This window comes from Cinclus cinclus, chromosome 5 (genome assembly GCF_963662255.1).
Source record: "Cinclus cinclus chromosome 5, bCinCin1.1, whole genome shotgun sequence".
Taxonomy (NCBI): domain Eukaryota; kingdom Metazoa; phylum Chordata; class Aves; order Passeriformes; family Cinclidae; genus Cinclus; species Cinclus cinclus.
The window spans coordinates 51,933,677-51,948,955 of NC_085050.1; the positions used below are offsets into that span (position 1 = coordinate 51,933,677).

The 15,279-nt window shown below is 38.5% G+C and overlaps 1 protein-coding gene across 1 annotated transcript in view; it reads right to left on the reverse strand.

Annotated features, from left to right (window-relative positions):
* BANK1 (B cell scaffold protein with ankyrin repeats 1) overlaps positions 1 to 15,279 on the reverse strand; it is a 111,451-nt gene that overhangs the window by 16,601 nt on the left and 79,571 nt on the right. The window contains exons 9-10 of the mRNA XM_062493654.1: positions 3,796 to 3,892; positions 1,998 to 2,294 (exon numbers count right to left, since the gene is read on the reverse strand). Coding sequence (XP_062349638.1) covers positions 1,998 to 2,294; positions 3,796 to 3,892 — 394 coding nt within the window. The remainder of the gene's footprint in view (positions 1 to 1,997; positions 2,295 to 3,795; positions 3,893 to 15,279) is intronic.

The following is a 15,279-nucleotide window of genomic DNA, read 5'->3' on the forward strand; positions in this document are numbered from 1 at the left end:
CTGCTAAGAGTTAGAAGCTGTCACTGAGGCTGGTGTTCCCTTAAATATTTATAACCTCCTTGGTATAATTACCCATCTTTCACCCAAAAACAGTAGACCTGTCTGGAATTCTTGCACTGACTCATGTTTCCCCTGTGCTGTAATTTAATGCCTGTACATATGTGTATCTGCTAAACTCGGCTGTGGTCACTACTGGTGTTTTCAACCCTTTGGCTGCTATTTAAAGAATTACCTGTTTATAGGTTCAGAGGAGCTAAACAACCTTTGTAATATTTGTTATGGGATGTATTAATAATCATATGTACAATTAACATGCATTCTGGCTAAGATAAATGTTATAAAACCACAAGTGGTGTGTATACCCCTGCCATGTATAATATGAATAATATTTTGTTTCCAGGTCACTATATAAGTTCTTTCTTTCTTTCTCTGTAGGACATTCTTTCTTTCAACTCCCACAGGGGGCACTCTTAGGCCACTGCCAAAACTTGAAGAAGAGGGGATTTGTCTTCAAGTTGCTCCACAGCAAATCTTAAAGCAAGCAGCTGGCTGAAAATATGTAGCAGTAACTTATTACAGCTCCTCGCTGAAAGGAAGCATCACCCTCATCTAGAGGAATTCTGATACCCCACTCCCCAGTGATGAAACCACAGCTAAACACAGAATAATTCAGAACATGTTTTAAACGAACTATCCCCACAGGAGCATTTTAATATGAACTCTGTTTTACCAGCACAGGAGTTGGCACAGGACACCAGGAAACTTTCTCTGCTGATACCCACATGCAGACAGAGAGTGTTTGGCAGAGAGAGTCACATTACTGTGGTGATGTAGCCATATAAGAACTATTCCAAGACAGGCATTTATAACAAACCTACACCAACAAACCCTGTGTGCCAAAACTGATTCCTATGTTAATTTTATCTTGCCCCTCTTTCTCTTAGAGTTCACTTACAACTTTCTACCTATAGCCATTTCTTTCCTGCACAGCAGAACACGGAATAAAACCCTACCTTTAGCAAGCTATTTCTACCTAATTATGTGAACATCAGAGTGTTTGGTGATGGCAATTTAAGACTCTAATAGATTACACCATGTTTGAAAACAGAGTTAACAGTAATAAGCTGTGGAGAAACTTAAAAAAAATTTGTGTGCACTTATCAGCAGTATCTATGACAAATAAGGGCTTTTTTTTCCCTCCCTATCTACCTATTTAAAACTGGTATTTAAGCTTTAATTATTTTGCATACTTGTTTATCCCAATGAGAAAAATTAATGGTCATTCTTCCTGAAACAGATGCAATAGCTCTTTGAGTTTCTCATAATTTTAACCAAACCTCAACACAAAATTTTTGATTTTTACTCTGGGGCATCCCAAGACTGACAGATGTATTTAAAAAAAAAAAAGGAAAAAAAGGGCAAAGCATTTTTCAGAATTTCTGCCTTTCTTTTCAATTTGCAATGTAACTTTTTACGTCTAAGTAACTACAACGTTGGCTAAAATGTAGTAAGACATTATTGCTTCTCTCTGCATGACCATTTTCTATTAATTCTACCTGTGAAATGTCACGCTGTACATTAAATATAATTAAATATTTGTATATTAAATCACAATAGCATTTCATGTTTTAAAATGGTAAATAATGAAATCAACTTGAAAAAAAATACAGACTTCATCTTTGATTCAAGCCTCTCTTGTAAATCCAGTGCACCATACACTATTTGGCAGCTCTTTGGGATAGGTAGAGCGAGGAAAAGCTGAACCCACAGCCCATACCACTGTATTACCTAACAAACCTGGTCATGAGTATTTTGATGCAGCAAAGGTCACATGCTTGTTTTGCAGAATTAGGGCCTCATATGCACAAGCTTGCTTTGTAGCATTAGGGCATCTTGCCCAGCTACTGGTAGAAGTGATCAAACCAATCCTTACAGCACTACATTGTCTACCCTTGCACATGTTTGTATCCAGGGTTATTTTCCTCCCAAAACTGTACCTTTTGATGAAGTATGCAGATTGTCCTGTTTTGGGATGGCAGGCAGATTTCGAGGGGGAGGAGGGGGTGGCCTCTTGCAGAAAAAGCAATCTCTGCTGATCTTTTTGAGCTCAACCCCTACATTGGCATACAAACTGCCAGGACTGTTGTGAAGGCTGTATGAATACCCCTCTCCTTCATCTTGAGATTCTGTCTCCTCTCTGCTGTCTTTTAGGTCATCCTTCTTTCCCTCGTCCACTTCAACTTCTTGTTGGCATCTTGATCCAACTGCACATTGATCTCTTGAGTTCTGTTTTGCTTTTAATATTAAAGAAAGCATTATTTCATTTTAAAATTGTATCTGGAAGCATTTCTTGTTTCAAGGATTCCTACAGAAGCAACACAATGGCTAATAAAACTTTTATGAACTAATACAGCAGGAAAGCTGTCAAAATCATACCATCGGTGAAGAGCTTTTTAAATATTTACTAAATCAACAGTGGAAGTTTTCATTGTATCTTGCTACTCTGATACACACCATCTTTGTGTGTGCAATGTTAAACTTTTCTAGAGCAGCTGTCAGAATGAAATCACACACATTTTCCCTGCCTCCAGAATTTCTATTACTTGACTTTCAAAGCAGCACAGTGCAAACACTTTGTAGAATAAAGCCATAGCTCACATATCTGCATTTCTGCTTTTTGTACAAGCAGTATACAAGGGATTTAGGTACTAATTTGAATCTCTCTAGAATGAAATAGACATTGCCCATGGGAGTCATGACTGTAGACTTGTGAAAACAGAGCTCTTCTGTCTCTAGTGATCCACAGACCAAGAACAAAGAAGAGGGATGTGAAAGTGCACATTTTAATCACTACATGCAGCATCAAAATTTTAACAGTCAACCTCAGTAACGTAACAGAGTAAACTACACAAGCTGTCAGCAGACTTTACCAAACCCTTGAGGTAGGTTTCCATTCTGAGTTATCCTTTGCTGATGCCTGCCTTTCACCACTGCTTCAAATGGGAGGTTAGGGCATTTACCTGGCTAACGTGGTACAATTCTTGCTGTTTTTCCAGGTGTTTACCCTGAGGCGTTCCCATATACAATGTGACAGAGACAGTGAAAATTTTATCAGAGCAAACCTGTTTTTTCACAGTGTCTATCATCTATCTCTATGTGTTAAACCAACCAGTTCAAACTTAGCAAGTAAGAAACATATTTTTCATATGCATGAGACAGTTGAAAGAAACAAAAAATTGTCAACAAGATAAAAAGAGGAGTAAATTTAGTCTCATAGATGCATGATACTCTAAGATATATGTGAAATATATGCCATTGCCATATGCCATTGGTAAATGCAAACAACCAACTGCAGTTTTCAAGGGGAACACATATGATCACACAGATAACCAACAGCCATGTCACTAATCTATGCTTGGAAGTAGCAACATCAAGCCTCCACACAGGACTACACCTGTAGGCAGTGCATCCCCTTTTGTGAAGGCTTTTCTCTGAGAGCTTGGAGAATTCAGCAGTTTTCTAGGCTCAGAGTGGAGACCACAAATTTCCAGAGTTTAAAAGGAGGGGTGGTTGCACTGTCTCTCTTACTGAGCAAAAACTTTATTATCCCAACTGAATCCTTCAACTGCCTTTTCATTTTAGGACATCTGCCTTCCCTGGAAGTTGCAGTAACATGTGGAGATTGAAAGCGTTAGAGTAACTTGTCATGTCTGCCCATGAAATCATTCATTTGATACAGGACATGATATAATAACTTGATCAGTACCAACAAAGCTGTCTAACAACATGACTTACCCATGGCTGGTGGACTTTCTGAGCCCAACATAACCTCATAAGTGTTGCTGTCTTCCACTTCCTCCTTGCAATTAGTGAAATCACTTGCTGCATAATTCTAGAAAGAAAAACAAAGGAGAGTATTTGTTTAAGTAGCATCATATCCTGTCTTCACATTTTGCTGTTGATATAATATACAACATTGTGCTGGGAGGAAAGTGAAGACAGAAACATCATGCATTTGCAGCTATATAGTGGTATACACACTGCAGGCAATAGGAGTGTGCATCTCTGGATACAGTGAAAGGACACAATATTCTGACACAAAACACCAAGTTTGCACAGCAAGGATTTAAGCTCATTGACCTTTCCTTAGCACTTTGCTGGGCTGTCCAGACAGTTCCCAACTCTGCTCACAACTATGACGTACTCAAAGATTAAGAGAAAAATCAGCAAGAGAAAAACATGAAGTCCATGGGGCATGACTGAAGAGTTCAAGGGTGCAAGAAATCTCTGGGGAGCTCGTTACCAACAGTGGTTTGTACCAAAAGCCATGTGTGCACTGAAAAACCAGAAATGGGACTGCAAAACATGTTTGGAGTTCTACCTCAGTGACCAAATGTGTCAGAATGGTGTTGTGTTCCTCTAGAAAGCTGTTATGCTCCCACAGTGCTATGCAAAATTAGCCCAAGGAGGGTCAGAACAATCTGCTCTCTAAAACATTATCAGTGTATTTCCTCAAGCCGAAGAGGTGCAAACTTCTGCTCACCAGTGAAAAGCAAACCTGTAACACAACTATACACAGTTCTGCTGTCTAGAATATAGAACACACATTTGTTAACTGCTGATTTTCAGAAACAACTGGAATTTCAGAAAGTCAATTTTCTTAAAGAAACCCTTGATTCTCATGTAAGTGTTATAAGAAACTATCCTCTATAGACACAATGGAGCCCTCAATAATTAATCAGGAGTTTTGAACCACAGAACTCCAGGGATTTGAATACACCAACCCCAAAGCAGGTAGGGAGGGATACATCATGGTCCATATATCATCTACACTGCAATATTAATTATGTAATTAATTAATCAAAGTAGAATAGTGGAGAGTGAAGTCAGGAGGAAGAACTGATAAGCAGTTACACTCTCCTGCATGGCACAGAAAATGATTTTCAGGAGTTCATGCCATACTCTGAAGAAGTTTGTTCCAAGTATCCTGCTGCCTCATCTATCTACAGCCACTGCCCAAGGACAGAGCATGAAAGAAGAAAATATTTTGAGAAATAGAAGTTTTTTCTGGGGAACTGAGAATACCTTCTTCCCTGCTGCTGTTTTACACAGCCATCTCCTGAATACCAGTCTGAAGACACTGCAAGCACCAGACTGTGCAACAGGTGCCTCTCCCTGACTTGCTTTGCTGCTTTACAAACACACCTGGATCTTTCCACAGACATACCTCCAACAACAGAGGATTCATCTCTGCCTCCTGTGTCCATATAATTGTACATCAGAGAGAGAATCTTGATTTTCTTGAACTTCCCTATTATTTGTGTAGTTCCTTTATGCTTCACAGGAACCTCTCAAAAACCCCAAAGTTAGGGCTTTTCAGAATACTTATTTTTAAAAGATTTTGGCCTGCATGTGCTAAATATAAGTGTACATTGTGGAAGTAAAAAAGGACTTTGATATGCTTCCTGTGAAGAGAAGATGTGTGTAGAAGAAATCAAGCAAGGGGAGATCTAGTTATATTAAGTTCTCCTGCTATGACACTGGAGTACCACACCCAGGAAATTCTTTTAAGATGAAATTTGAATGTTTCAGAAGACTGAAGGTCAGCTGTCCTGCTAGTTTATAGCTGCTCCACTGATTATGCTGAGTTGTAGGGAATTCAGATGCAATTCAGAAGCTTAGTCCCTGACTACACTTTCTAAAAGTCTTCTGGAATTGTGAGACACAGAAAAGCTGAACAGATGGAAACAGTCTTTAACTAAATATGTTTACACTAGAAAAAAATTCTATATAATGAATAAATTATTGACAGAACTCTCCTCTGACACTGAGCATGTTGGCACCATGCAGCTGAAAATTGTGCAGTGTCTCCAAAGGCAGTGGAAAGTGTCCTTATTTAAGAATGCAAAGCAACATAACTAAATTGGAATAATGCCATGGCTCAGCTTGCAAAACTTGCCATGATGCCCTGAATGAATGCCTATTGCTTTTTAAATTTGAAGTGTCTTTTATACTGGCTGTGTCATGTAACCTGAATGCAGCAGCATAGCTGAACTTCTAAGTATTTTGAGCCTACTTGGCTGAAAATGGATCTTCAATTTACTCTAGAGATTTCTTACGGATGTGAAGCCACCTTCCAAAGGAAGAACTAGCTTAATTGATAACCAGCATTACCCAAAATAAAAAATAAGAACAAAGCAAAACAAAACAAACAAACAAACAAAACCCCAAAAAAAATCCCAAAAACAAAACAAACAAAACAAAAAAAACCCAAAGCAAAACAAAAAAAAACAAAAACCAACCAAACAAACAAAAAAAACCCAAAAAAAACACAAAAGAAAAGCCCTGTATAAAAAGTTGCTGGTCTCAGCAAAAAAATGCTCACAAGAGACTATGGAAAAGGGGGAAAAGGGCTCTGAATGGTTTAAACTAGTTTATGAGTAAGCAAAATAATTTCCTTACCTCAGGATGCAACAGGAATGCTGGCATGCATTGAAAGTCCTCTGAGAGACTGAAATTGTCTAAGATTAAATGCCACCTCTCAACGTCAAAATGTAGAAACCTAATTTTCTTTCACTTATGTATTTTAACTGTCTTGATTAACTGACTTTCAAAAAGGCAAAGTTTTTTAATAGCTTCAAAGCTATTCCTCTTATACAAAGCCTGAACTGATTTATCTCAGTACCACACTAAGGAATTCATTAGTAAAATTATTACAACCATCTTGTCAGCATTTTTTGCAATTCTTTTCTGAAGAGCCATCTTTCTAAGGCATCTTTCTAATCTTTTTTTGAAAGATTTTCTCCTTGTTAAACTGAGACAGATTCACCCATGCTGGCAATGGCTGACACCACTGAAATTCAGTAAATTTACCTTATACAGAGGTATATACATATACCGAGGAGTGAAACATTAAAGAATTCAGAGGAATCTAACCCAATAGTGATGTTGTATCAGGTTATGGCAAGAGTGAGATGCATCTGGACATCAGCACTTCATTTATAAACAGTTACTCCCAGGTAAACATATCAATCACAACACACATTAGCCTTTATGTATAAGATACAAATGGATATATTTAAAATATATCTATACCTTATATTTCTAGAAACAAAGTAAGAACTTCTGATTTGTGTAGGGCAATTTGATCTTCTTCTGGATTCTAGGGCATTTCCAGCTGCTTGTTGGATAGAATTCGTGCTTGCATGTAGACATCCCAAAAATACCCTCCAGTCACATTAAGGCCTGTTCTTCCAAGGCTGAGACAAATCTGGTTGCCTGATTTGTTTATAACATGTCACCACAACATTCCTTCTTATCCCACTCCCAACATTCAAAGTTTGCAGTTCTGCCAAAAGACGTGTTGCTCAGTTGTCAGTCTCCCACTACTCTATAGCTCAGTGTTTCAGAGCAGAGGACAGCTAAGCCATAGCAGTCATACAGGCACAGTTTTAGGCATCCTCTTCTGACTATTAAGCATTAAGATAACGTTGCCAGTCACTGCCAGTCACCTGGAGTTAAACCGGTGTTGATCACCAGGAAACAGCAACTTTTACCATGTGACTTCCTTGAGATGCACCAGCCTAAAAGATTCCAGCAGCTGCCCTCTCCCTCTTCTGATCTGGAGCCCTGATCCTCCTGGGATTTTAAGAAAAAAGTTGTCAAATATTGGTTAAAGCTACCACAGTCAATATGGGCTTCCTAGAAAGGTTGCAAGAGCATGTAGAGCACAGATCCAAGTACAGCAGTGCTTTAAAAAGTATCTGATACCAACTAAGCAAGTATATGGATATGGACTCTTTGGAGTCAGGGCATCCTGAAGAAAATAAGTATTTTCTCTAAATATCATTAGAGAAGAAAATCAAGAGGAGATGGTCTCATCTGCACTTTTTCTTACAGCACTTTTTGTTTAATTTCTTCTCTTCAGTGCACATCTCAATGAAGCAAACAGTCCTTTCTGAAAAGTAAAATCAACAGCTTTGAAAACCTAGAAGTTGATGTGAACTGCAAACACTTCAAAATTTCATATAACTGTATTAAGAGTGTGCCCACTCATAAATCACTACACTAGATCATGGACTTGGAAGGAATTTGAAAAATCTATTATTTAAATTGCTAATAGGGTGCCAAATAGTACGAGAACCAGGATGACATAAATTAATAAGCCTTTCCATTTTCAGAACGAATTGTTGAAAAATACCCTTATAAAAACATTTCTAATTACTTCTGATTTCTTGTTAGCTCCATTTCATTATGTGCCTTGGTCTTTCTCACAGTATTCTTAGGAGTCCATGCTACAGTTCTATCTTGACCCTAGTAACCTGATACAGCTTCTACTTCCTGTGGACTTCCTTCTGGGTTGTTCTCTTGTTACTCTTTCAACCTTTTCTTCATAATGAGGTAAGTATGCACTTGGATATACTTCTTATGCAAATAATATGCTGCTATTACATTGTTATTTTCATTCCTGACATAGAAATTAGATACAATAACATATCTTAGATTGCTCTCACCAAAGTTACCCTGTCTGGACAACTTCAGAGATTTCCGCTTCTTTGTTTACACATAAAAAGAGCCCACTAGTAATTTCCTTCACTTAAAATGTCAAAACCTTATCAATGCATTTAAAAACTTGTTGGATAATGTCTCCTGCTGTGTTCCTTTCCAGACAGATGCTGGTGACCTGGACCTCAGCAAAAGCCTATGTGCTAGTACACAAAAACATAGAAAATGTCCTCCCACTGGGAGTGAATTTAAGCACAGAAGAAAATGGGATGCAAATAGGGTAAATCATTTCAGGACCCCAAGACAGAAGAAGCTGTCTTCCTTAGCTGGATGTTTCCTCCACTTCTTTGTCATAGGCATACCAGATTTGCTTTCCAGTGTTCTTGCTTTCAGAAAAAAATGGACTGAAACACAGCAGCTGGACTTTATTTTCCCCAGCCCCAGGTGATTTGCTTGTACCACTCCTCAGACCTGTCAGCGCTGTCTGCTTAGACACTCGGTGCAGCAACTGAAGCAAAAAGGATGTATTTCCATTTGGCATCTATCTTCACAGTTTTTACTCCTTTTCTCTCACCCTCACTGTGATGCAGCCTATACTATTCCCATTATCACTGCCTGCCAGAGCTTTCCAGCACACAGAGGTGAGAACTAGTACACCGTAGGAAATATTTTCCATTTGCACTCTCAGTTCTTCACGAAATGCAAGCAGGCAATTTGGCAAACACTTATCTTTCATTCAGTTCCAACTGCATCCCTGAACCTAGTGACCAGCTATTCTGGTTATAAACATTTTTTCTAACTCTCAAGTCTGCATTAATTACTAATATTCATATATTCTACAATATAAAATATTCATCAAAGTACTGGAAGTGTTTAAGTATTTATGACTCATTTTTCCCAGGATCCTGTATGAGCACCTGGAGAAATGACTGAAAAAGTGAGCTTCATAAAATTGATCGTATGCATGAGGACAGCTCCACCATTATTGTTCATTAGCTTTATTAATGTCAAACACCTTTAGTACCCTATTAGCTTGTTTTGATAACTCAGGCATGCAAAAAAACATGAGAAAACCCTAAAGCATAAGGACAATGAAACATTCAATACAGTGTTATAATCCAAGGCAAAAACCAACTTGGTTGTAAAGCCAGGCAGGTGGGAAGAACAGTGGTGGAAAGAAGCTTTCCTGCGTATGTTCTGCCATGCAATACTGAAACAGAGGTTTAAAGCAGTGTGGGATGCACAGCCCAGGGGCTCAATCTAGCCATTGAAACACTTGGACTCGCCCTCCTGACCTAAGCAAGACTCTAAGAAAGAAAAAGGCAAGAACAGCATAATTATCCTTCCAGCCAGACCTGCTGCTGCCATCTGCTTGCTCCCCACGTGTCAGAGCAAGCTGATGTGTAACACAGTCTGCCCTTTGAGCCAGCCCTGTGTAACCCAGCCTGCTGCCCAGCTCAGCCCTCGGTTTTGCTCTCTGCTGCAGCACAGGTGAGAACGCAGAGCCCCAGCCCCGCACACACCTCACACTCATGCACATCTCAGGCTGTGCCCGGGACCTGCACACGCAGCACCGCTGAGCCAGAGAGAGCAGCGCATCCAACTCCCAGAAATGAATTAAATGATCCTTCCCTGCTCTACTTGTTTACAGGAAAAGTGTAAGAGGGCATTAGAAGTCCCTGGGACTTTTCTCACTGATGCCTTTCAGTGTTATGTTTCCCACAATTTCCCCTCAGTTTACTGTGCCTTATTGAGGCCTTGCAGTATCATTACCAGATGTCAGAACTCACAGTGTCACTAACGCCTATCAGCCAGTTGGGCAAGTGGCAACTGACTTAAAACTGTGTGCCACACAAGTTAGACCACAAAAAGAACAGGTATTTAACATCAGTACCTGGAATAAAGCTGCTCATTCTAGGAACAAAAGGCAGTGACTGATCTGCTACTCAGAATGACTTCTCAGAGTAGCAGGCAATCATAATTTACTGCAAACCCCTCATGCCTTCCTCACACAGTTGCTTACACCATGCGGGTTTTTATTAGATGTCTGGAGATAATAAATACAGCAGTGCTCTTGAATCTTAAACATATATGGCTCCTATCCCCTTTAGCCTTTGACATACATCCTTACACTAGGCCTTTAAATCCCAACAAAGTGTACAAGGTCAGGATGGAGAGAGCTTTAAGCAACATAATCTAGTGGAAAATGTTCCTTCCTGCCCATGGCAGGTGAGGTGGACTAGATGATCTTTAAAATTCCCTTTTGTTTCTACCTGAGCAGGACACAAGATTATTGAATCCTTCAAAGGCATGTTCCTGCTGTGGAAAACTGCAGCATTATCATTCCCAGATTTCTTTTTTGGAGTCACAGGTGTGTGCATAATTGCTTCATTTATCAGTACAGGTTTCAGTTTAACCCAACATTTTCTACTTTTTTTCATGTTCATTCAAATCAGGAGTTTCACAAGATCTGGTGGACAAGCATACTTATGTATTTATTATATTAATCCTAACAAATTAGAACATAAAAAACACATATTAACTAAGGTACAAAGCCAAGCAAGGACACAGAATGACAGTAAAAATAACACTGTGACATCACAGTTATTTGTGAAATTCCCTCTGCACAAAATTTGTCAGAAGTCTCAACTGCTACCATGTTTTCTGCAATACCAAAAGATAACAAAATGCCAGAGTTCCCACTCCACTAACTACCAAAGCTAGACTACATAGAATGAATGAAAAATAAAATGCTCCACTGCCAAAATCTAATGATTTTGTGATTAGTCTGGAGCAAATGTATGACTGAAACAAATAATTTGTACTATATTAAGAAACTAAACAATTAAAACATCAATGAACACCCAACTCTGGGCTCAGACATTTCAGTAACAGCAAAAAGGAATCGTTTCATTTGAAATTATCTATTATAATCTTAAATAATTTCCTTCTTGGCTCCCTTATTAAACCATTTCATCCTCATGTCTGCTTTAACTTCATTACAAGCAGATCTACTGCACTGCAATCAGCCAGCATCCCTGAACTGATCCCTACTTGCAACATTATTTTGTGCAATTTCACACTTACTTTGTATGCTTGTCTATCAAATCATAGCAAACTTTCTGCAACTTTTTAAAGTCCTGCTTTTTACTAAGTATCTGGGGGAAAAAAAAACTGCAGGAATTCATACCAACTGGAAAACAAATATGCAAAAAAACCCCAAAACAACCCAGAGTAAGTAAAGGCTTAGTATGTTGGTAACTGTTCACTTACTATTATACAGCCTTCATGACTATGGCTGTGAGGGAGGAACATTTACTGCAAAAGAAACAAAAGAAGACTTCTAATCACACAACTAAATTTACTGGCATATACAAAAATATGTTTTTTAAAATCAAATTGCTGCAGTCTCAATGTGAAGAATTTGTGCTCACTTTCTCTCTTCTGTGCATTTATGCTGTTCTCTAATCTAGCTACTGAGTATCAAGGGATTTTTCTTCTGAACATTCAAAAATAAAATTTCTCCTCAGACTCATTTTGGCTCATTTCTCCTTTAATGACAATTCTTGTTACTTCACTTTTCACACACCCACACAATTTTTTGAAAGATTTTCAAATCTTGCAGAATACTGATTCTGCTGAACACAATATCCTCTGCTGTTTGACAGGCAGTGTAATCATTGCAAACCCCACAAAAGCACTCCCATCTCTCACACAGGTTGATTTTTTCAATCTAGCAGGGTAAGATTTTTTTCTCGCTTTTCTGATTTTCTTTTTCCTGGGCAAAGCAATAACCATTCTCCAGAGAGCTTCTCTTCCACTTGATGACTGCGATTACATTGCTTGAACTCTCAGTGTAGCTACTAAATTACCACTCCCTTAGCAGATCCAGCACAGCAGAGAATCACAGAATCATTTAGGTTGGAAAAGACCTCCACGATCATCAAGTCCAACCACAAGCTTAACACTGCTAAGTCCCACTAGGCCCTGTCCCTAAGAGCTGTGGCAGCTGGCAGGACCAAAATATGAACCAGCTCCACTTCTGCCAAGCCAGTACCTGCTGACCATCTGTCTGCTGAACTTCACAGTTATTAATTTCCCCTCCGCTTATTTCTTTAATGCCTGGGAGATTTTGCTTTACATCTGAGATCAGTTCATTAAAATACTAATTTCAAGCAGCAATTTTCTGCTGGTGAGCGCTGCCTGTGGAACCAGCAGTAGCACTGATACACTTTCAGCTGCAGGAGAGTTCATAGATGCTCAAGAATCTGGAAGTGGAAGAGTAGGTTGAAGATTAATTAAGTGACTGACTGACAGGAAATACAGCAGAATTTTACATTTTACATTTTGTACATGTTGTACAAAATACAACAATTTCACATACCTGTTAATTTCTTTTTTTTTTTTCCCCCTCTCCTAGATGGCACACATGAAAGCCATTTTTTAATCCAAAATCCAAACCAAGAAAAAGTAATTTGCTTTGAAGATATCTTCGATTCTCTTAGCAAATTATATAAGCAGGTAGGAATTTTGCCTTTGTAAAGCGTAATTATGTTTTGGACAACATCATCCAGGAATGTGAAGTGTTTCAAATATAGCAGAGCAAGAAACAGCTGGACAGAAACACACCCGAAAGTGTAATGGGCAAATGGAAGAGCAACACTTGTGGAAGGCTTAAGATTAGCACAAAAGAACAGCTAATGCTTAAGTAAGAAGAATAAAAAAAAAGGCATTTAGCAAGGTTTTGGGCTCCTGAAAGAATCAGCGATTATCTGGAAGGAAAGGAAGAGGATGTAGAAGGCACTGAGTAAATGCATCAAATGTGGTGACAGCCCAGGCAACTTTCAGTTCCTTTTCATGTAATGAGGAAAACATGGTCTGGCTGAGGAAAAGAACATTCAGTACTGTTTGTTTCAAAGCCCTGTGCTCCAGATTACAGACAAGGATGTCATGATCTGGACTCTAAGATAGTTGCATAGATGCTCCTGGCAGAACATTTATGATTTATCACTGGTCTCAGGATTTCCAGCATCAACACACCATCATTTCTCATTTTCTACCCTGCAGAATGCTACCCTAACATGCAAGCAGCTGCTATATTTTGCATGAGAACTACATTTTAGGTGCTGAGAGTCACAGTATTGTCATTTGAACTTAAGTAAAAGAAAATTCTAAGTTCTCTGGTGACTTCTGAGATTCTGCTCTTCTGTGCTGAATCTTGGTAAATGCTCAGAAATTTTTATTCTTTTACAGAAACTAGCAGGAGTTTTGCTCTATCTAGGCAATTTTTAAAAATATATTCAAGGGGAATAGGATAAAGTATGTAAATCTGAAATACCATGGTATTTCTAGACTATGTTCCACATACATGTGCTAACAATAGTTAAGAGTTTTCAGACACAGGCTTTTACTCAGGTTCTGAAAATCTTTGCATTCCTAAACAACAGTTAAGCTAAAGAATTAGAAAAGCAGTTGAAATAGCAGTTATTACCTGTACTGCATTCAATGATGTCTATTAAAAACACAGACTATAGACAAAACCAGCAAAAATTATCTAGTGAAGCAATTCTGTGGGAAAACAACTGCTACAGCATGTGGTGGTATCAGGCACTTTATAATTTAAAAAAAGCATGAAAAATGTAAAAGGCAAACATAAGGAACATAAAAACAAAAGTAAACATTTTTCCCTCTCAAACAGGCAACATGTAAATGACACCCCTAGTCAATCAGACAAATAATTAGCCTCTGCAGAATTTAGTATTCAAATCCAAATAAGATCCTTCTCTTATTTTTTCTTGACTCTAAATGGATCTAAACACAGTGCATGCATTTGCTTTCAGATTCAACTACTGTAAATTTGTCAGTAGTACTCTGGCCATTTTGCATTATTCTTTCAGTTCAGGTACACCTTGAAATTTATGAACTGAAGGATGGTGATACTGTAGTTAAAGAAAGCAAATGAGACAATAGGTTCTCCCTGAGAGTTTATATCTTTTTTTTTCCCAGAATAGTTGATAATTTTTTCATTCTATAGGCAAGTTTGAGGACTTGGTGACAGTCAGCCAACTACTTTGAGAACTCTGGACATCAATTTAAGTAAAAGCTCCTCTCTCTCTACCAAAAAGACAATCCATGCATTTGGTCAGTGACCTCTACAGTACTGTGTTCAGACAAATAATTTCTTTTTAAGGTGTTTTGCTGATTTCACATATTTCAGTGACAGCTGGTTTTATTTGATGGCTGTATATTTATTACTTTCAAACTGTATCTGTTGTATCAGAAATACAGTCTGCATTTACAGAAAACAGCTAAAAGGAACAGAAATCCAATCTAATTTGGGTCCATTTTGCATACAGCACATAAGCAATATGAAGTTCATCTTCCTGGCTTCAACAAGCCCTCCGACAATCCAGACCCCAAAATAGAGAGAAGGCAGCAGTAGAGAAAAAGAATGCCAAGCTTCTTCTAAAAAGTCTAACAAAAGCACTTGCAACTCAGCAAAATAAGATTATTTTCAGTCATCTGTTTTGTAATATAAAGTCACCTTGTGTTTTACCTGAATATTTCCACTGTAGAATCACAGAATAGATGGGGTTGAAAGAGACCTTAAAGATCAGCCCCCCTTGCTGTGGGCAGGGACCACTTCTCCTAGACCAGGGTGCTCAGAGCCTATCCAACCTCCCTTGAACACTTCCAAGGATGGGGCATCCACAACTTCTCTGGGCAGCCTGTTCCAGTATCTCACTAACCTCACAGTAATGAATTTATTCCTAA